The sequence below is a fragment of the Camelus ferus genome, chromosome 1 (genome assembly GCF_009834535.1).
Source record: "Camelus ferus isolate YT-003-E chromosome 1, BCGSAC_Cfer_1.0, whole genome shotgun sequence".
Taxonomy (NCBI): domain Eukaryota; kingdom Metazoa; phylum Chordata; class Mammalia; order Artiodactyla; family Camelidae; genus Camelus; species Camelus ferus.
This window is the reverse complement of record NC_045696.1, coordinates 58,129,651-58,152,138: the sequence shown is the minus strand read 5'-3', so window position 1 is coordinate 58,152,138 and position 22,488 is coordinate 58,129,651. Positions and strand designations below refer to the sequence as shown.

General features: G+C 38.1%; 1 protein-coding gene across 2 annotated transcripts in view; it reads right to left on the bottom strand.

Moving 5' to 3' along the window:
* The window catches only part of SLC49A4 (solute carrier family 49 member 4), a 79,006-nt gene that overhangs the window by 55,211 nt on the left and 1,307 nt on the right, over positions 1-22,488 (bottom strand). For both annotated transcript variants that reach the window (XM_032480452.1, XM_006189856.2), the window contains exon 2: positions 14,489-14,582. In XM_032480452.1, coding sequence (XP_032336343.1) covers positions 14,489-14,582 — 94 coding nt within the window. The remainder of the gene's footprint in view (positions 1-14,488; positions 14,583-22,488) is intronic.

Here is a 22,488-nt window from a genome sequence, read left to right as displayed (position 1 = left end):
GTATCAAATCAAACAGAAAGATTGTTTAACTGAAACGTAACCACTGGATTCCCAACAAGGAGGTTGGTCAGTGATCAGAAGAATGCTGAGGAAGGAAGTCAGACTTGTGAGGAAATGGAAACTTAGATTTAGATTATTTCATTCTAGTATTTAGAAAGAGATTCCAGAACAAAACTGAGGTATATAAGCTTGACAGTGTGAAGAGGAAAATCACCCAGCTTAAACGAACAGTCTGAACTGAAAAGTCTCTCTGTCTTCACATCCTGTAAAATAAAAGCAACTCGCTGTGAGTCTTAATGCTTTCTCAGCACTTGTGAAAGAAGGTGGCTTTCAGAAATGTACACCTATTGATCTGGGCTGACTGTTAAAAACAACACAGAAAAACAAAAAACAAAAGAGGAGTGATTCACAATCTCCAGTAAAGTGAAGTAAATCACATAATGATGTTAATTTTCCTGTGTCATCATTACATATTTTGGTTTTGTTTTGCAAGTATCAGGTAAGTTCCTTGTGGGTAAGGACCATGGCTTCTAAATCCCTAACCTTGAGAAGGCAGCACGGATGCTCTCCAGGACCCAAGTACAGGGAGGTGGCGTCACTGGAATACACAACTAACTGCACTCTACAAACTTCGCAAAGCTCCACCACACACATTACATCAGTTCCACTTACACATTTTAAAAGTGTGTATTCAGCAATACAAAAAAGCAAAGTGATTAACAAATATGCTGGAAATAAAGCTTTTAGAGAGACACTAAGGGTGGTTAAGAGCAAGGCCAAGGCTTGAGCACTGTCTCAGGCACAGCGCACTTGGGGAGGGTGGGCAGGACTAGCTGTGTCTCTTGGGCAATGAGCTCTGTAGCACAAAGGGAGCTCTCTGGAAGCTGACCAGTTAATTCAGGGGGTTGAACTTTTGCCTCCTTGCCTGAGACTTCACGCCTGATGAAGACTGGCATGCATGTATATTCACTGCAGGTGTCCTGACTTCTGCAGGTCAAGCCGTGACAAACGTGCCAAGGGGCAGGGATGCTGTGCTCCTGCACCTCAGCCTCCCTTCACCGGTTCCTTCCTTTACTCCCTTTCCTCGTCTCCCCCTCCCCCACCCAACCTCCTTTTCTTTCCTTCTCCCTTGGGTCTCTTTTCTTTGTCCTTTTTTCTCCTTATCTAGCTTCTGCCTACTTCTGAGGCCTGGTTTGTGCCATCCCACAGGCCAGGTGGAAGATGGGTGAGAGACGGGGGATCTCCTTGGCGGGCTGAAAGAAAGATTAGAGCTCAGCGTTTCTCCAGCACCAGCAGAACCAGATGCTAGAGACGAGCAAGTGGGTACCAGGGTAGTACTGCCGAGGCTCGGTGGCCTGCAGTAGGCCTGGGGGCAGCTAACCCGGCCTCGCCACATCTGCCGGCCATGTACCTCAGCCCCCCACCGCTGCCCCTGCCCGTGGAGAGGCTGAGACTCAGGGGCACGTAGCACGGCATTTGTGCACAGCTGTGTTCCTTTTCATATTATCCAATACATTATATAGCTTTTCAAACAAATGCCAACAGCTGAAGTTCAAACTGAAGGCCTGTAGTTCACGTTTTCTCACGTACTTGACATTTTAGCTTGTATTTAGTGATATTCTGGCATCCCGACCTTTCGCTTTCTGACATTCTGAAACAAATACCTATGATTTTAAATTATTTTCTACTTAAAAAAATAGGATGTTTTAGAATTAGAATATTTATACTTGGAAGAGACTTCAAACCTCAGCTAGGTAACCTACCCTCTTCATTTCATAGTTACAAAACTTGAGTTCCAGAAAGGCCAATAATACATTTAAAATAACACTTATTTCATAACTTATTTATAACTCTCCTTTCTCCAAAAAGTATTAGTTGGGGGAACTCCAAAGTCATAAAACTAGCTAATGGCTAAGCCAGGACCAGAAATCAAAATTAAGTCTGATTTCATCAGTCCACAAATCTTTCTACTATTACATGGCCTCATTCTGAAGGTTCTCTGTTAATAACAGTAATGATAAAAATCATTGATTGTTAAGAAAACCCAAGGCTCTCAGCCCTAAAGGCATGCAGTATTTGGCATATTTTTATTTTGTGTGGAGAAGTACTTTATAAACCCTTATTACAACTAGCATTGGTGATAACATTAGTCAGCTTTTTGGAAACAGCAGATATTTCCTCAGTGTTAAGCCCAGCATTCTTAACTTAAATTCTATGTATTTTTAATATGAAATGGTTTAGAATCTGTAAAAATACCTACCTCTAACACTCAATATGCTGATGGTTCCCAAGTTTTCTGTCAATTCCTAATTCCTAGTCAGCCTGCATCATCTGCTACAGAATTTCCTGGATACTGAAAATGGGCAAAAGTGCTAGAAATAGTTTCCTTTTATTTAGCCCAAGAAAAGACAGCAATAAAAAGGGTCAGAGATGTTATGAATTACAGGAAAAAGGAAGTTGGAAAGGGAGAATATAGTGAAATGGTGAAAAGGAATGGGCTTTCTAAAGACTTTTACCATAGCTTCAGTTTTCTTTTATGAAAATCTATTCACTTTTGTATCCTTTAACAATTTTGGCCAATCATGACCCAATTAAAAATATTTACTGTGTATCTACTATGGTCAAGGTACCTGCAGCCACACACTGAAGGGAATATAAAGTTGAATATAATGGTCTTGAATATAATGGTTAGACTAACAACTTATCAAGTACCAGTTATAGAAAGGTCATAAAAAAAAAGTGAAAAGAATATTGGGTTAGATATCAAAAGACTCAGCTTCTAGTCTTAGCTAAATTTATTAACTGTATAATCTTTGGTGAATCACTTGTTCTCTTTCTGTTTCAATTTCCCTAAAGGTACTTTATCTCACAGGATTTTTATTAAGGCCAAATACGATAATCTCTCAGCAAGGTACAGGGAAAAATGGACTTAGTCCTGGTCTGAGAGAGATCTACCTCCCCCCACATTTTATCTCATAATGTTGGTTTTTTTTTTTTAACATTTTTTATTGAGTTATAGTCATTTTACAATGTTGTGTCAAATTCCAGTGTAGAGCTCAATTTTTCAGTTATACATGAACATACATATAGTCATTGTCACATTTTTTTTTCGCTGTGAGCTACCACAAGATCTTGTATATATTTCTCTGTGCTACAGAGTACAATCTTGTTTATCTATTCTACATTTTGAAATCCCAGTCTGTCCCTTCCCACCCCCCCCACCCCCTTGGCAACCACAAGTTTGTATTCTATGTCTATGAGTCTGTTTCTGTTTCATATTTATGTTCTTCTTCTTTTTTTTTTTTAAGATTCCACATATGAGCGATCTCATATTGGTATTTTTCTTTCTCTTTCTGGCTTACTTCACTTAGAATGACATTCTCCAGGGACATCCATGTTGCTGCAAATGGCATTATGTTGTCATTTTATGGCTGAATAGTATTCCACTGTATAAATATACCACCTCTTCTTTATCCACTCATCTGTTGATGGACATTTAGGCTGTTTCCACGTCTTGGCTATTGTAAACAGTGCTGCTATGAAACTTGGGGTGCAGGTGTCTTTTTGAAGTAGGGTTACTTCTGGATATATGCCAGGAGCAGGATTCCTGGGTCATATGGTAAGTCTATTCCTAGTCTTTTGAGGAATCTCCATACTGTTTTCCACAGTGGCTGCACCAAACTGCATTCCCACCAGCAGTGTAGGAGGGTTCCCTTTTCTCCACAGCCTCTCCAGCATTTATCATTTGTGGACTTCTGAATGATGGCCATTCTGACTGGTGTGAGGTGATACCTCATCGTAGTTTTGATTTGCATTTCTCTGATAATTAGTGACATTGAGCATTTTTTCATGTGCCTATTGATTATTTGTATTTCTTCCTTGGAGAATTGCTTGTTTAGGTCTTCTGCCCATTTTTGGATTGGGTTGTTTGTTTTTTTCTTATTATGTCATATGGGCTGCTTATATATTTTGGAGATCAAACCTTTGTCGGTTTCATCATTTACAAAAATTTTCTCCCATTCCTTAGGATATCGTTTTGTTTTATTTATGGTTCCTTTTGCTGTGCAGAAGCTTGTAATTTTCATTAGGTCCCACTTGTTTATTCTTGCTTTTATTTCTATTGCTTGGGTAGACTACCCTAGGAGAACATTTTTGAAATGTATATGAGATAATGTTTTGCCTATATTTTCTTCTAGGAGGTTTATTGTATCTTGTCTTATGTTGAAGTCTTTGATCCCATAATGTTTTTCTTGTCTCATAACTTTTACTTTGCCCTCTTAGTTAAAAAGTATAAAAACTTGTAATAGAAAAGAAGTGCATAAAAAAGAAAAAAATCCATAAATTCAATAATTCAGTAACTCACATAACTACTAGTAATATTCAGATTTTTCAGTCTTTTTTTTCTTTCAGTTTTTCTTTCAATGCATCTCTCAATAAAGACTTAGGCACATTTAATCACAGATATCATATTGCCTATAAGTCTTATGTACTAAGTCATTTCAACTTTATAGTCTATCATAAGCATTATCTCATTTCATTCTTCATAATCATAATGATACTGGCTCCATGAAAGTCTATCATACAGATATAAAACCTCATTGAACATTTTCCTAATGTTTACTTATTTGCTGATGTTAATAATGCTATTTGATAATCTTTGTATGAAAATATTTGCCATTTCCAAATTATTTCCTAAGGGTCAATAAGTCAAAGGGTATGAACATTTTAGACCTTATGAAATATACTCCCAAGTTGCATTTCAGAAGAGTTTGTAGTAACTTACATTCCCAAAAGTAGTGGTCGACAGTGCCTGCCTCAACAGCACTGGATATCACTATTTAAAAAATACATGCACACACACAAACAACTTGATATGTTTTCTATTGCTGTTATAACAAATTACCACAAACTTAGTGGCTTTAAGATGACACTAATTTATTCCCTCATAGGTCTGTAAGTCAGAAGTCCAACATGGGTCTCATTGAGCTAATATCCAGGTGTGACACAGCTGCGTTCCTTTCTGGAGGCTCTAGTAGAACTGGCTTCCTCGCCTTTCCCAGAGGCTAGCAGCCACCTGCATCCTTTGCCTCCTGGCCCTTCCTCTATCCTCAAAGTCAGTGCCAGTGGCTGAGTCCTTCTCACACTGCATCTCTCTGTCTCCCTCTTTTGTCTCTCTTTTACGGACTTTTATGATTACACTGCACCCACCTGAATAACCGAGGATAATCTCTTTATTTTAGGGTCAGATGCTTTGCAAACCTAATTCCTCTGCAACGACAGCTCTCCTTCGCTATGTAACAGAACATACTCACAGGTTCCTGATGTTAGAACAGGACATCTTTAGAGGATGGGGGCGGAGTTGTTCCACCGACCACACTTGGTCAGGCCAAAAGGCAGCTCCTTAATTTGCATTTCTTTTTTGACTACTGGTCTTCTTTCCTATTGGTAAATTATAATTTTTCTTATTTTGAATGAGTGCTTAACATACATACATCATCTGTCTGTTGTTATTCTTATTTTGACAAATAATTTTTCCTATTGGTCTATTCTTTTTTGAACCATAACATGTAACAATTTGTAATTGGTCAGGTCTATCAATTTTTCTCTTTTTGATTCTCCTTTGTTTTTCATGCTTTAGGAGAAAAAACTTTCCTAGGTAGAAATTAGATAAATATTCCTATATATTGTTTTCCAACTATTTAACTGTTTAGTTCATCTGCATTTGTTTTGATGCATGGCATGAAATGAGGATCTAAAATACTCTTTTCCTTCTAAATAGATAGCCAGTTTGCCTGTAGTAGAGACAATTAACTATCCCCCAGTGTCCATTCTATTTTCCTTTTAGTTACAGAGCACCCCAGGTTTTTGCTGGGGTAAGCCATAGTCTGCATTTCCAAGTTCCCCTTGCAGTGAAGTGGGGTCTTGTTACTAAGTCTGGGCCAACGTGATCAGAGTGGGAGGATTTCAAGGTCACCTCCATGAGGACAAAATGCTCCCCCTGGTCTCCCTCTCCCTCGTCCTGTGGGATGAAATCTGACTACAGTGTTGATGAATCCACTTTGGACTGTCCTGCCAAGGTCATCTCCCTAGTGGAGCAACAAGATAGAGGAAACTTAGGTCCCTTTGTAGAACAGAGCTGCCTAAGCCCTGGTCCAGCTGCCAACTCTGTCTAACATATAAGAAATAAATACTACCTTGTTTGAGCCATTATATTTTGAGTCTCCTCATTATAACAGCTTAACTGTTCCCTGATTGAGAAATTAGCTCCAGAATTAGGATTCTGCATTCAGAAAGACACAACACATTTGGCACTGACTTAGTGGTTAGGCTGCAGGCTGAAAAGGCAGGCGATTTGTGAGATGCAGCAAAACCACTGTTTGAGACTACATGGAACTTGTTAGAAAAAATCAGAACATTACTCTGTTCTCTGCCCCTTGCTGCTCTGAGGATGGCATGACAAGAGAGGTAGAGACAGGCAAGGGGTAGCTGGTTTGCAAGCATAGATGGAAGAGGCAAGACTCTACTAAGAAAGTTTCTCTACCCAAGGCCTACAAAGCAAATTTAATGAGAATCCAGGAATTTGAACCCTCAGGTTTCTTCTGTATACTTAAATAGCAGGAAATAAAATGTCTTTCAGAGCCTAGCTAGCAGCAAAATCACATTAAAGGTATTATTTTCCTATCCAGGTCTAAGTTTTTTCAGATGGCATTCAGGTGGCCACCATGAAACTGAGGGAAAAGGGATGGGCTGAGCACAAAAGCCTGTAAAGGAAAGGAGATTCAGCAGATGTTAAAACCACAGTCAGAAGTAAAAATCTCTGGGTGTGGCTACATTTAAATGAACCTACTAGATGCAAATAGAGCAGAAGCCTACTAAGTGTTTGAGAGAAATGTATCACCAAAACCCTACAAAATGGTTCTACAAAGGTTTAAGATTGCTAGATTCTTAAAGCAAGCCTCAGATCCCCAAGTCAGTACCAGGTGGAAAGTGAAACACAAAAGCTGAGGAGCCCCAAGAATGGCCTATTCTTCAACATTCACTTTAGGTACATCCACTGAGAATAATGGACCAAAAGAAAGCCTTCCTGAGGATGAAGCCAAAAATAACAAAGAACAATCAAAGGAGATATTCCCAGAGAGCCACAAAGACCTGACAGAAGCCAGAGATTCTGGATTTTGAGTTGGATGCAATAACTGGACAGGACTGTGGGTTTCCTCCTTTGAGGAAGGATGAGTATGCTCTCTGTATGGGAAGAGGTGGGGAATGTGGATACATGGAGCCACCTGATGGCTGAGACTACTAACTGTCTCCTTATATCCTTTCTCCCCTTCTTTTGTTGTAGCATCCTTGATTTTAACTGGGGGCATGGCTGCTGAGCTACATTTCCAGCCTCTTTTGCAGATAGGTACGTGACTAAGTCTGTACCACTGGGATGTGAGTAGAACTGATATATACAACTTCCCAGTTACCACCAAAAGATGGAGTCACTTGCCCTGGATGTCCTATTTCCCCCTACTGGGGGCTAAAATGAAAGCATGGCAATGAGCCAGCTTCGACCACTTGAACAAGGATATCATGCTAGGGGATTTTAGAACAATAGAAAAGGAATTTGGGTCCCTGGAACAAAGCTGCCTAACTGCCTGAAGTAGCCCACTACGTTTATACTGTTTCTTGGGAGAAAAATAAACTTTTATTTATTGAGCTCATGCATTTTTGATCTCTTTACACAGCTTAACCTATACTTTACTAACACACGGACTGTCAATAAGTGCTGACTTAAATTATGAATTTAAAAAGTGAAATCTGGAAACCAACATTTTAAAAGTATATTATGTCCATTTTCCCATTCTCTTTTGAAAAGTGCTTATATATTTTTACATTATTTTATGTTATCTATCATATTTGCAACACATATTTTTCCTAGTTTGCATTTTAATTTTATGATTTCTTCTGAAGCATAGGGATTCAAACGTTTATGTAGTCAAACCTACAAATGTTTACTTTTGTGATTTCTTTCATTGCTTTATGCCTGGAAAAAGCAATCTCTTTAGGGATAAGATTCATTTTCCTTTACACTGTTTCATTTTAAATATACAACTCATCAATCCACCTGGAATATATTTTAATGCATGCCATATGGTTAAATATCCACATTTTAAAAATAGGTAACCAATTTGCCCAAACACATCATAGATAAATCTATTTAATAAAACATGATCTTTTTGACAATCCTACTGATTTATGTGTTTATTATTATATGTTAAATTATTATCAAGGTCTACTTCTGGCCAATCTATTTTGTTCCTATAGTGATTTTGTTGCAGATAAAATAATCTTTTACTTGTTTGGTCCTTTTGGTATTAAGGAGGAAAAAAGAATCAATGGCAAATTCTTATTCAGAAGAAAAGAATAAACAGGCATTTGCAACAGACTTTGAATATATTCTTCATAACTTTCAACTCAGTTTACTCTGAAAATCCTATCAACATTTGTGATTATGACTACAGGAAGGAGAGAGAGGGTTATAAATCAGGGAGGGGCACTCAAGGGACTGCTGGAGTTCTAAACCAGGTGATGGGTACATGGCTGTCTCTTTTATGATTACTTCACTAAATGTACATAAATGTTTTATGTACTTTTCTATATGTATCTATTTAAAAGTAAATTTAAAAATTCATATCATGATATTGTGGGTCCTTAGAAAAAAGTCTCAGAAATAACCATACCCCAAAGACAATCAAAGGGAAAAAAAGTATTTCTCCAAACCCTAAAGATCATTTTACATACCTATCTACTCCATTTTTCCCCCTGTTAAACGTTTATTATGAGGAGTTAATCTCCTACCAACCTTTCTAAACTGAATCTCAACTGACCATCATGCAGAAATACATTCATGAAACCTGAACTCTGGAATTTTAAGAGTCAAACTGGGGCAAATAAAATTCTTAAATAGAAGGTAGATCTTAATCTGCTTTAAAATAAGACATTAAAATATTATGTGATTATGCCGTAGGATGGGCAAGCACAATGCAATTTGCTTAATGCTATTTAAAGTGAGGATGCTATGTGCCTAGGGCAGTCATTGTCATACTTAAATGAGCTTAAAATTAACTAAAGGCGCTTGTTAAGACTAAATGAGTAGGACTGGAGTGGGGCCTAGGGGTCTCCATCTTTAATAAGCAGGTAGTCTGTAGACAATACTTTTAAAACACACGGATCTGAAGTCTACGTATTTTACAGAGAAGTCTTAGTTCTTAAATCTACCAACTGTTCATTTCTATATCAAAAGGTTTATATTTCTATCCTGAGGAAATTTACATATAACCCTTCCTCACTTTTCCTTCTCTTACTCTCATTGTTGAAGATATGATGTGGTCATTTCAGTTTCTCCTAATTAGTGTTTTCAGTTCAAAAAGTGATCCATGCACATGGTAAAGATATTCCCAAGAAGAGGAAAGAGTATAAAATAAGAAGTAAATCTCCTTTCCACCCCAGACTTCTAGTTCCCCAGGCATCCTCTGCAGAAACAACCAATGGTAATGGTTTCTTTCAGAAACAGTCCTTGACAAATACTAAGTAGGAGTGTATTAAACACAATGTTATAAACCTTGTCTTTTTATAAAACTCAATGATATCTTGGAGATATTTCCAAATCAGCATTTTCAGAACCTTTCCAGAGCTACATATCATTCCACTATATATTTCACCGTAACTAGTCTTCTGCTGAAGATAGTTGGGTTGCATCCAGCCTTCTGCTATTACAAAGCAAAGCCACACATACTTGGTTGACCTTACAAACTGGTAGAGCTTTGTATGCGGGTGAATTTTCTAGAAGGACAAGTATTGGGTTAAAGGACACGTGCATTATGAATTTGATAAACACTGCCAAAATGCTCTCTGAAAAGGATACCCCAAATTACTCGCACATCAACAGTGCCTATTTTTCTCTCCACCTCAGGCAACCCAGTACATTGTCAGACTTTTTCATCCTTGCCAATAAACAGACATCTAATTGCACTTTTAATTGTCATTTCTTTAACTATGATGAGGTTGCCAAGCATCTTTTAAGATTATGTCACTTGATTTTCAATTTCTGTAATTATTTGCTCATATCTATCACCCATTTTCCTACTGACTTGCTATTTTTCTTACTGATTTGACAGAGTTCTTTTTAACTAAGGAAATAATCCATTTGTCTTATTGTTGCAAACATTTCACAGTTTTTAACTTATCTTTTGACTTTGTTTTGTAGTATATTTAATCATGCAGACACTCTATGTTTTTATGTAGTCAAAAGTATTAAGCCTTTCTTATGCTCTCTGGGATCTGTGCCTTAGTTGGAAGGCCTTCCATATTCTAAGATTATTAAAAACCAGTCTCATTTTCTAATACTTCTGTGGTTCATTTTTCACATTTAAATCTTTGATCCAGTTGGAATTTACTTAAGTGACAGAGCAGAGATTTAAGGCTCTTCTTCATTTTTTTTCCCAGATAGTTAAGCAGTTATAAAACCGTTCACTAAACAATTCATCTTTTCTGGTATGGTCATTTTAAATGTAGTATTGCGATCTGCAAAGCATTTCACAATAGAGTATATTTCTAGAAAGTCTATGCTTACTAGAATTATCCTATTTAACTATCTAACACACATTAGTGAATGTTATTTATTGTTAGTATTAATGAAAATTATACTGAATTGAAAGATAACACATTATGGGAATCACTGGATACACCGATGATTAGAAGCAAATATAACCCAGGTGGGGAGAGTGTAGCTCAGTGGTAGAGTGCATGCTTAGCATGCACAAGGTCCTGGGTTCAAGCCCCAGTACCTCCACTAAATAAATAAACCTAATTACCTCCCCACTCTGAAAAAAAAAAGGAGATATAACCTACTATAAGTTCACCTTCTAGAAGTCTATAAATTGTTTACTGGATATGCCATATAGTATTTCACACTACAGAGCAATGCCATCTGTAAATTGTTTGGTATGACTTGCTTCCCAATCACAAAAGAAGAAATGCTTTATAATTCATTATTCTAAGTTCCTTATTTATTTGTGATATTAATAAGAGAAAAGTGGTAAAATAATTTTTCCTGAATTTTCATTGGTACTACGCAGATAAAAGAAATACTGATACTATGCAGACGTAGAATACCATTAGGAAGGTGGTAATAATGGTTGTGACTGAGGAAGGACTTGTCAGAAAGCTGCTATTCTCATGTCTTAAGACTTATAGAAGCTAAAATACAGGAAGTGAAGGGTGCAGAGACGCTAGTCCAGAAGGCTGAGTCAGATGCTCAAAAAGCTCCAAGTGAAACAGGGGCACAGACACACAGATTGCTCAATCCTTCTTTCAGTGCTGGCCAAATGCATATTAAAGATCTTTATCCCTTCCTGCTGAGTGTCAGATGGAGACTGAAGCTTAGAAGTGGTGATCTATTGAAGCTACTAGTCAAAAATACGTATTCCAATTGGAGCATTTTCATTTTAACAGCTGCACACGCATTGTTAATAGTGCTGCTCAAAAGAAATATTGTATGAACATAAAATGAAGTCTCGTTTCATGGGGATAATATCCCCACATTCCTTACAGATGAACACACAAAGGGTGAAAATTCAATTTATACTCTCTTTTTATGAAAGATTCAATCTCTCGGAACTCTTTACTCCTCTTTCTTCTCTTTCCTATCTTTGTTTTCATTTCTTTATGAGCTCTATTTCTTTTTCATAGTACTTTCTCCACCAACACAGAGTTTTTACTCTTTATTATTTCTATAATTTTATGTCTGGAAAGGATATGAAGGGATATAAGACTAGAGAGAAGCAATAGAATGGATAGCCCAAAGCAGAAGAAAAGCTAACAAAAATACAAGTAGGCATTTTAAAGAATGCATTGTTGAATTTAAGCTTAAAGCTTAAGCTTTAAACTGAAATTTGTACTTAAAAACTGTAAAAAAACTTTTTTTAAAAAGCTGGATATTTGAAAAATTAAGAACATGTCAAACAATGAAAACTCATCTGTTAAAACCTCACTCAGAGGGATAGGAAACGAAGGCCAGCATTCCACAGGAACCCCGAAGATTTTGCTGTCTGCCTTTTAAAATATGAAACACTTGTACTCTAAATTTTCTGGAAAGATAACACATTTTGAAAAATTGAAAATTAACAGCATTTATTTTGAAACTGAAAGATTCTGCTCCAAATGAAAGTCAGCGTCTTGCACCTAAAGCCCACTCCTTCCTCCTCCTGTGTCCTGTGTCTCTGTCAATGGAATCAATAATTTCGGTCTCCAGTGTGCAACCTCAATCATATCACCTCCCATCCCTTTTTCTCCTGTTCTGCCTCACATCTGCGCTATCCTTTCCATTCCCACAACTTCCCAGGGCCAGGGAGTCATTCTGGACTCCTCACTTTCTATTATTCTTGTTATCCAATCCATTGGCAAATCCTTCAAAATGTAATCAGAATCTGACCACTTCTCACCACCACCCCTGCCACCACTATGACTCAAGCCACCACCATCTCTCACCTGGTTTATTGTGCTGCTTCCCTTGCTGGTGTCCCTACTCCTGCCCTTGACCTCCAGCATCAGTTTATTCTGTGACCACAGTTCTACTCAGCTTAAAGCTGCCAATGGTTTCCTAGCTCAGAAAAAGCTGAAGTCTTTACAGGGTCTTAAAGGAGCTCATCGCACACACCCACCGCCACCCATAACTGTGCTGGTCTCATTTCCTACCACTCTCCCCATGGAGTCTCTGCCTCGGCTACAGCCCTACCAGCCTCCCTGCCAGGGGTGCTCCTCCCTTCCCACCCTTTACACTTGCTGTTCTCTCTGCCTGGAATTCTTGTCCCCTACATAATGCATCATCCATCCATTTCCCCAGGCTTTACCCCCAAAAATTATGTTCCCAGTAAGCTTTTTTTGCCCTTCCTCTCTGAAATCTCACCATCCTTCCCCTGACATTTTAAATCCTTCTTTCCAATTTTATTTTTTTTCTCCATAACACATCCTATGTATTTAACTTATTTATCTAGTTTATTGCCAGTCTCCCCAACTGGAAAGTAAACTCCACAAAAAAGGGATTTTTCTGTTGTACTCTCTGCTATATCCCCCATGCCCAGAAGAGAGCTTGGCACAGAGAAGGAGCTCAGTGAATTTTGTTGAATAAGTGAACTAATAAATGAATAAACAAATAAAACAAAAGAATGACTCCAGCTTGGGCTCTCACTGCATCTTTCCTGGTCTCCTGCTGGCAGTCTCAACCCTCCATAATCAATCCTACAAACTTCAATTCAGTAGTTTATCTAATACAGGTCTGATCCTACTGCTGCTCAGATTAAGAGTTTAAGTGGCTCCCAACCGTCCAACGAGGAATTACAGTTCTCCAGGATGGTATCAATACCCTTCATAATCAGGATACCCTTTTCTAAACTCATCTCTTCATATTCCATTCTTAAACCTTATTTTGTAGACCAGTGTCTCCCAAACTTGAGTGATTTATGGGACCTTTTAAAGAGGAAAATTTTTCTCAGTGGCTCTAAAGGACAAATCCAAGGATCCCAGTTTGATAAACACTAGTTTAAGAAACTGGCATCCTAGTCAAAAAAAAATTTTTTTTAGATAAATAACAAGGTCCTACTGTATAGCACAGGGAAATATATACAATAGCTTATAATAACCTATAATGAAAAAGAATATATATGTAATTGAATCACTATGCTGGATACCTGAAACTAAGACAACATTGTAAATCAAGTATACTTGATTTTAAAAAAGTTTTAAAATTATAGATTATTATTGGTTAAAAAATCTTTTAATTTTAAAATTTTAGTTTTTAACCAAAAGGAAAACAATATTTTAAAAAATCTTCATATACTTTGTACCCCCTGAGAACAAATCCATGGACCCCAGTTGCAGAAATGCTGCTGTACAGAAACCAAACTACCGACCTATCCCAGAAGAGGCCTATGCTTCCCTGCCTCTGTGCCTTTGTTCCTGCTGTTCCTCTACCCTGGAGCAACTTCTCCTACCTATAGCTATCAAAACCTTATTTATCCTTCAATGCCTAGTTTAACTGTTACCTTCGTCATGAACCCTTCCTTCTGACAACCTCAGCCAAAACTACTCTCAGTCTCTAGGGGTAATTTTATAAATCTTTGATGGCATTAACTACATTATTCTTCTTTATGTTATACTATATTTTCCCATGATTATTATAGCTCCTGGATAGCATAAAGATTAACTTGTTCTCTTTTTATTTATACAACAACTAGTATAGTGTCTTCCATATGACAACTAATAAATGCCCATTGATTTAATCATCATGTCAGGAGAGGGACAAAAAGCTACTATAAATATGACCCTCTTTGATGATCTTAAAAATGGAACTGTTTACTAAAAGCTTATAACCAACATATATTGTACACTCATAACAAAAAAGAAAAATGTGGAGAAAAAATTTAAAGTGACTTATAGGATTTACCTTCTTTTAAGCATTAAGTCTGATATAGGTATGCATCTTAGACCAGTCCCCAAAACCATCAGGAAGGACGTCAGAAGCACAGTTATCCGAAGACCTAAAGGAAACAAAAATATATGGATTGTTTTCTATTTTCTTGTCAAGTAAGTCCAATGTTAAGAATAAAGATTTTTTTTAATTCAATCATATTGGGATTATCTTCTAGTATATGCTTCCTCTATAACTCCCAACGTGGAGGGGAAAAAACTCTATGTGCTGAAAATGAAATGATCCTAACTTTAATAGAAAACTTGCATGAGCACATCAAGGATAGAGGAAAAAGTTCTATTAGTTCTTGATATTTAAAATGAATGATCAGAAAGCTCTATTCAGATATAACACTAAAAAATGTAGAAAATAATTTTAAAAGACAAAGTATTTTAGTTTTATATCTCAAATATAAAATTTCTAATTTTCAAATGCAAGCTGTTAATAAAAAAAAAAAATCTAAACTGCCCCTAAAAAGTTTAAGATGGCAGATTATTGCTGTAAGTTTTCTGAAAAAAATGACAATTGGCTGATTACTTATTTTATCCTATAATCAAGGACAAGTTTGTCATAGGGTCTTAGGAGGTGGTGCATTAGAACCCTTCAATTATTAATATAATGGTCTTTTAATTTTTCTTGATTTATCAGATGGCTTTCAACTTATAGAATGACGCTGTTTAAAAAAAAAAGTACGGCTTAGGACTTCAGAAGATAATGTGGATCAGATAGCTTTTCCCTTTGTATCCCAAATAAAATCATTTTGAAAATGTGTCGGTTACATGGATAACAGGGCAAAAGAGGATATAAAATTAAAAAATAAGGTAACCCCAAATTAGACACAGTAACTATGGCAGAATAACGTAATGGGACTGTATCTTCCTACTGTTGGAATGCTGCACTTTTCTTACTACTAAATTAATGCTGCCTTACTGTTTGTAGCTGCCACACCACATAGGTGGCTCACACTGAGTATGTGGCAAAGGTGGCAACATTTTTTGCAATTTTTCCCAAACTCAAGACCTCCTTGAAACCATTTCACAGTGAATAGACTTAGACTGTTTAATGCAATTTTTTTTCCCAGACCTTTCTTTTTCTGGCAAAGGGGAGATGGTTAAATGTTTGGTTTTCAAAGGGCTTCTCTGCTTGAAGGAAATTGAAAGTCAACAAAACTGTAATTATGCAGATTAAACACAGCAAGGAAAATAAACTTGAGATTCAGATCAGGCACATACACACTACACTGAGGATAATTTGTGGTATGAACTGAGTTAGCTTTATAATATTTTTATGTGATCTGAATATGATTAATAAAATTTGGCAGAAGGAATACCACAGAAAATTGTGCTTCTCAGGAACAAGTAACGCATACATACTGCTCATTTACCGCTTCTAATAACAGAACACAGATTTTAAAACCACATTATAGCCATAGGAAATAAAACGTAATTAATAAAAAGTACATTCATGGTCATAAATATCCTGAACTTCGAAAATGTTGCTCTTATAAGGTTACACTGAGTGCCCTATGAGATAGTAGATAAAATTTTATAGATTTGGGACATTAAGGCTTACATTCTACATGATGTTTATTTTTTTTCTAATATTTGGTTTGTAATCAAGGTAAACAGCCACCAAGTGAGCATTGAGGCATTGTTTATAGCCCTGTGGTTCAAATAAACACATTTCCTATTACTACTGCTGAAAGCTAGAATACTTTTCTACTCAATTATGACATTTATCAAATATATGACAATATTAACAGCTAATATAAACTTCTAAGAATAAAGAAGTTGTGAAAGCAGATTATTATAAAGCAACAGTGCAGTCACAGCTTGTAGCTTTCTTATTTTTAATTGTTGCCAAGTATTACTTAATCCACCTCAGCTGATGCTCAGTTTTGAATAGAATGCTTTCTTGATTTCATATGAATCTTGACCTGCAGGACTCTATAGTTCCAGGTAATCAAAAAGACATCAAATGACTTTGGAAGGAGAGGTATGAGGAACCCCCCAAAATAGGCTTATGAGACATTTAGGATCTTCATATTAAATAGATTCCAAGTGATTTACAACCAGTACGTGAGTGCAAAAACTATCCAATGAAAAGTGTGGGAATAATTTCGGAAAACCAAACGACTGAAAATAAAAATAAATTCTACTCAAATACGGCAGCCAGACTCTGCAGGAAGCCTCCTTCCAACAGATGAGCCAACTCCTTTTGCTGGTGAACCGACTGGGGACAGGAAGAGAGCCCCCACAATAAGTACCTAAAAATCATCATACACAGTTGATTGGAGGGGAAAACCCCACCACGCACATATCCATAGTGGATGCATGGAAATCAGTTTTATCTCGCAAAACTGTCCTTCCCAGGCCTCACACTTCCATCAGCTGGGGTGCAGACAAGCATTTTGTTTGCTCCTGGCAAGACCACCTACCCCTATCCCCAAAAGCCACACCCTCGCCACCCCAATCTACCCTGAAGACTATGAGACTCATCATATTGTGCCTGCTTTTTCTGTTCACCTTGGTCATGAGAGACCCAAGATTCACAGGTCATCTTTATCCCAATATGGCTTCATGCATCCCATAATCTGATCTCATCCCTGCCACTTCCTCAGTTCCCCAAATCTTTCCACTGTGCCTTCTGGAGTGGTCAGAATCAGCGGAGCAGTGGAATCCCTCTACTTTCAAGCTTTTCCCTCTTCTGTTCACCTTTTCACTCCTCTGAAACCTCTTCCCTGAGGACACTGCTTCCCCAGCCACTTCAGATCACTGTTACTCTCTCACCCCCCTAAAGTGCCCAGTCTCTTCTCTCTCGATGCTTTTTCTCTGGTTTGAAGCAATATGATTATTGTGTGCCTTGCTGTAGTTTTATTCACGCTGAGATTTGCTTGGTGTGCTTTTCTTCATGCTGTTTCTTTCACTGGGATTCTTGAATGTCTTAGATTTGTAGGTTTATGAATATTACCAAGTTTAGAAATTTTTCTGCCATTATTTCTTTATTCCATCTCCCCATTACCACTTCATCTCACTCCATGCCCTTTCTTTTCCCTTACCAATCTCTTCTCATTTGGGGACTCTAGTTACATGTATATTAGAACACTTAAAACTGTCCTGCACTGATACTTGTGGGGGTTTTGTTTTTAATCTTTTTTTTCTTTGTGTTTTCTTTTGGGCAGTATTTATTGCTGTATCTTCAAGTTCACTAATCTTTTCTTCTGCAATATCTAATGAGCTGTTAAATCTTACCCAGTATATCTGGGTCTTAAACACAGATAACGTTCTCATCTCTAGAAGTTTAACACTGGTCTTTTTATGTTTTCTGTGTCTCTCCTTAATATGCTTTCTTCTGCCTTCTTAAACATATGTAATACACAGTAGCTGCTTTGATGTCCTTGTCTATTAATTCTATTCTGTGTCATTTCTTGGTCCAGTCTGATTGCTTTTCTCCTCTTTATGGGTTGTATTTTCCTGCTCCTTAGCGTGCTTGGTAATTGCTGATTTGGATGTCAGGTATTCAGAATTTTACCCCGTTGGGTGATGAATTTCTTTTTTTCACTCCTTTAAATATATTTGAACAATGTTCTGGAATACTAAGTTACTTCTGATCTTTTCAAGGAGTAGTTTTAAGTTTTATTAGGTGGAACCATAGCAGCCTTTAGCCTAGAGCCTGTTTGTCTTTACTGCGGAAGCAATGCCCTTCCGAGTATTCAACCCAGCCTCTTATGTATTATGAGGTTCTCCATTCTGGCTATTGGGAATGTGAACTATTCCCAGTCTTGCATGAACTCTGAGAATTGTCCTACCTGCTCCTCTTTGGTAGTCCTTTTTCCAGACTTGGGTAGTTTCCTCACGTGTAACTGGTAATGAGTGCTCAGCTGAAGACTCAAGAGGAACTCCTCGCAGATCTAAAACTTCCTCTCTGGTACTCCACCCTAAGAATTCTAGCTATGCTGTCCTCTTAGAATTCTCAACTGTCTCCTCAACTTAGGAAAACTGTGGAGCTCTGCTTGACCTCCCCGTCTTGTGTTGCTGCCTGGAAGTTCTCTGTCATTCTGAGAAAGCATTCTGTCCTGCTTTACCTACCTGCTCTATTGTCCAATGTCTGAAACACCACTGTTTCATATACTTTGATTCTGTTGTTTGTTTTCAGTTGTTTTAGATGGAAGGATAGATCCAGTTCCTGTTACTCCATCAGGGCCAGAACAGCCTTTGATCTAACTCTATCTGACTGTCATACTCACCACTCTCTGCTGCAGCTGTCTGCAGACCACCACATACCTCCCTCTGCATCATGCATTCTCACAGTTTGAAACTGTCTTGCTCATTGTTACTCCAGAGGAAACTACTTCTTTCATAAATCAAGTGGTTTCAATACCCATGAGATGACCCTTTCAATATCCTGGCTGCTCCGTCCCCTGACTTCTTATTCCATACTCATGTCCTCTACCTGACCTCAGTCATCCACCCTCTTGGTTATACTCTGACTTTATCTTTATCATAATTGTATCCATGAAGTAATCTTAATTTAAAGCATCCCATCCTTCAACCATGACCTTCTCTTTCCCACTCATGCCCTCTAGTACTCTATAAATTCTTTATCCAATTGAGAATGACAATTTTGGAGCCTACTACTTGTTCTCATCCACTTCATGTGTTACCTTTTCTCCTTTACCCAGTTTAGATTTGATGGTCCATTGTTACATCACTCTCTACAATCCTCTACTCTTGGCCTGCACTTTCTTAGTCCTATTTGCCTGGCAAACCACAACCTGGTTACATCTCTCTCTGTCAACTCTGCCCATGCCTGTGCTTGCCCAACAGAACAGGCTGGAGGAAAACACACAACTATGCTCATTGGTCTCACTTGTCATTAATGTCCAGTCACTGAAAGCAGGCCCTTAGTGCTGCCCAACAATTCCACTGTATTTCCTACTGCATGTGTTCTCTGCTTTCCCAGGAAATAGTATCATAACTCATCCTCTCTCTTCCATCTTCCAATAACTGTTGCCCTATCCTATCAGGCGAAAATTTGGTTCATATTTTCTGAGAACTCTAAACAAAGATAACTTCCACGAGCTCCTACCACCCACCACCTGCATCCGAATCTATACACTCTGTCTTCTCTCCTGTTACTACTGAAGAATTGGCTGTCAACACTTCTCTCTAAGGCCAACCTGTCTACTTGTGCTCTGGGGGCCTGTATGCCATCTTGCTTACTCGAGGACATGGCTACAGCAGTTCTTCCCTCTCTCTCTACCGTTGTCATTTCCCGCTTTCTACTGGATCGATTAGGACACTGCATTCCAGAGATAGTCTTTAGTATCGCTTATCTTTAAAAATGCCTTCTCAGTAACCACACTCCCCCTGGCTACTACCCATTTCTCTGCTGTCCTTTAAAGAGTAACTGCTTGACATAAATGTCTACATTCATTGTCTCTAATTCCTCTCCTTGCATTTTGTTTTGAACTCACCCTCACCACTCCAATGAGACTATTTTTTTAAAGGACACCAAAGATCTCCATGTTGCTAAATCCAAGGCCTCACTAGCTGGTTCTTCCTTATCTTCCCAAGATCTAAATGTTGGACCACCCCGGGGCTCAGTCTTCTTCTAAACCAACATCTCTCTCCACAGGTGATCTCACTCAGCTCCAAGACCCTAAATACCATTATAGGTTGATACATCCCAAATTTATTGCTCAGGTCTCTTCTCTGAACCCCATATTTGTAAATCCAACTGACAGTTTAACCTGCCTACCTGGATATCTAATAAGCATTTCAAATTCCTGACCTGCATCCCATCTACTCCCAAAATGCTCCTACCACAATCTTCTACATCTCAGTAAACTGCAGCTTGATTCTCCCAATTACTAATGCTAAAAAGCTAAGGACATCTTAGATTCCTTTCCCTTCTTCACACCCCACATCCGATCCACCAACAAATCCTGGTGAGTCTACTTTCAACATATATCTGGAATCCAACCACTTCTCAAATCCTCCACTATCACCCCAATTGGAAGTCGCCATCAGCTCTGTCTGAGTCATTTCATTAGCCTCCCAACTAGTCTCCCCACTCTTGTTCTTGAGACAAGAGCAGAGCCATCATTTTACTCTTCTGTTCAAACCTTCCAGTGGAGTGAGGCCTCCTCACTTCTTAACAGCCAAAGTCCTTACAGTGGCCTCTGAGGTCCTGCATGAATTAGGCCTCCCACCACCTCTCTGACATCTCCTATGGTGGTTCCCCTTATGGCTTAACTCAGCCACATAAGCCTCATTGCTATTTCTCAGATATGTCAAACTAGTTTAGGACCTTCATCTTTGAAACAGTCTTGTCCAGAATCGACAAGTCAGGTTTCCTTTTTTCCCTCAAGTCTCTGCTCAAACACACATTACCAGGAAGGCCTTCCCTGACAGTCCAGAGAGAGTATCACCCAGTCACATCTCCTTTCTCCCTTGTCTTGCTTCATTTTTCTCCAAAATATTTATCACCCTCTGACACACTAGATATTTAATTTTATTGTTGTTTGGTGCCCTGGATATCCTCACTAGAATGTAGGCTCCCTGAGGGATGTCTCCCTAGAGCTTAACACTAATTTAGGTGTTAGCTCCTTCTTGAAACTTTCTTCACCTGGCTTCTAGGGCACACTCACTTTTGGCTCTCCTGTTATCTTACTAGGTGGTCCCTTTCTACCTCCTTGCTGGAAAATGAAAAGGAGTGAGAGGGTACAAAACCAATTTCAGGAAGATAACTGGTCTTCTACTAAGCTAGGTGAGACCCATGGCAGCAGGAAGACCAGACAGCTGTCTACCCCTTAGTGAGAAAGATACTTTAGCACCCAGAGATGCCAGGAATTTACTTCTAAGTATGCACATAGGACATCTGCAGCAGGACAGCCAACATACAAAACTGTACTGGCTTTCTCCTACTGAAAAGGAAGCCATTTTCCAAACGAGAGAATTTTAAATTTATTTTCTGTTGCTCCAACCAACAGAAAATATAAAATTGAATTCACCACATCCGTGGAGGAACTCTGAAAGAACTTATAAAGTAACTTATTTTATAAAGAGAATAAGTAATCCCTAATTTATCTGGCCAAGGAGAGTAGATACAATTCTAATAGAAAAGGGTAAAAATTAACATTTTTCTACCATAAAAACAAGGTTGGCTAAATTTAGGGAGTACTACTGAAAAATGTTAATAAAAAGAAACAATAAAATAGCACTTCCCCTTGAATTAGCCAACCTTGTAAGGAATGATAGAGGAATCGTCACAAATTGGAAGAGATTAACGAGAAATAACAATGCAATCTGGGACTCTTGACTGGAATCTTGGATCAGGAAAAAAGATATTAGTGGAAAAACTGGTGAAATGCAAATAAAGTCTAAATTTAGTTTAAAAACAAACAAACAAAATCAAACGAGGAAAACCTCCATTCAGTGTAAGAAGCCTTTTCTCAGCATCTAGCACGTATCTCTCTGCCTTGGTACTTGCACTACCTAGAAGTTCCACGCCAGTCAAGACACACCTGCCAGGACTGGACACTTTCATTGTTAGAAGGTTCTTCCTTGCATCGCTTTGAGTTACAGCCCTTTGTAACTTCACAAAGTTTAGTTCTTCCTTCTAGAACTACACACATTAAGTCTAATTCCTCATTTACTTGATCTTCACATATTTTATATTCTGCCTCAAGTTTCTTTTTGAAGCTTGACACACCCAATTCCTTTCATCTGGCACATTATGATTTTTTTTTAACATCCTTTACATTCTTGTCACACAACTTTAAAAGTACCCCAGTTTGCCAAAGGCCTTCTTAAAATTAATGCTCAGAACTGAACACGAGTAGAGCATGTCAAACTATTTCTCTTCTTGTTTTAGATACTACACTTCTATGCCTAAAATTGTCCTTTTTAGTAGCTAAACACATTGATCATGAATCATTTACCCACACTTGTGTGGTACCATTCAATGCCTTA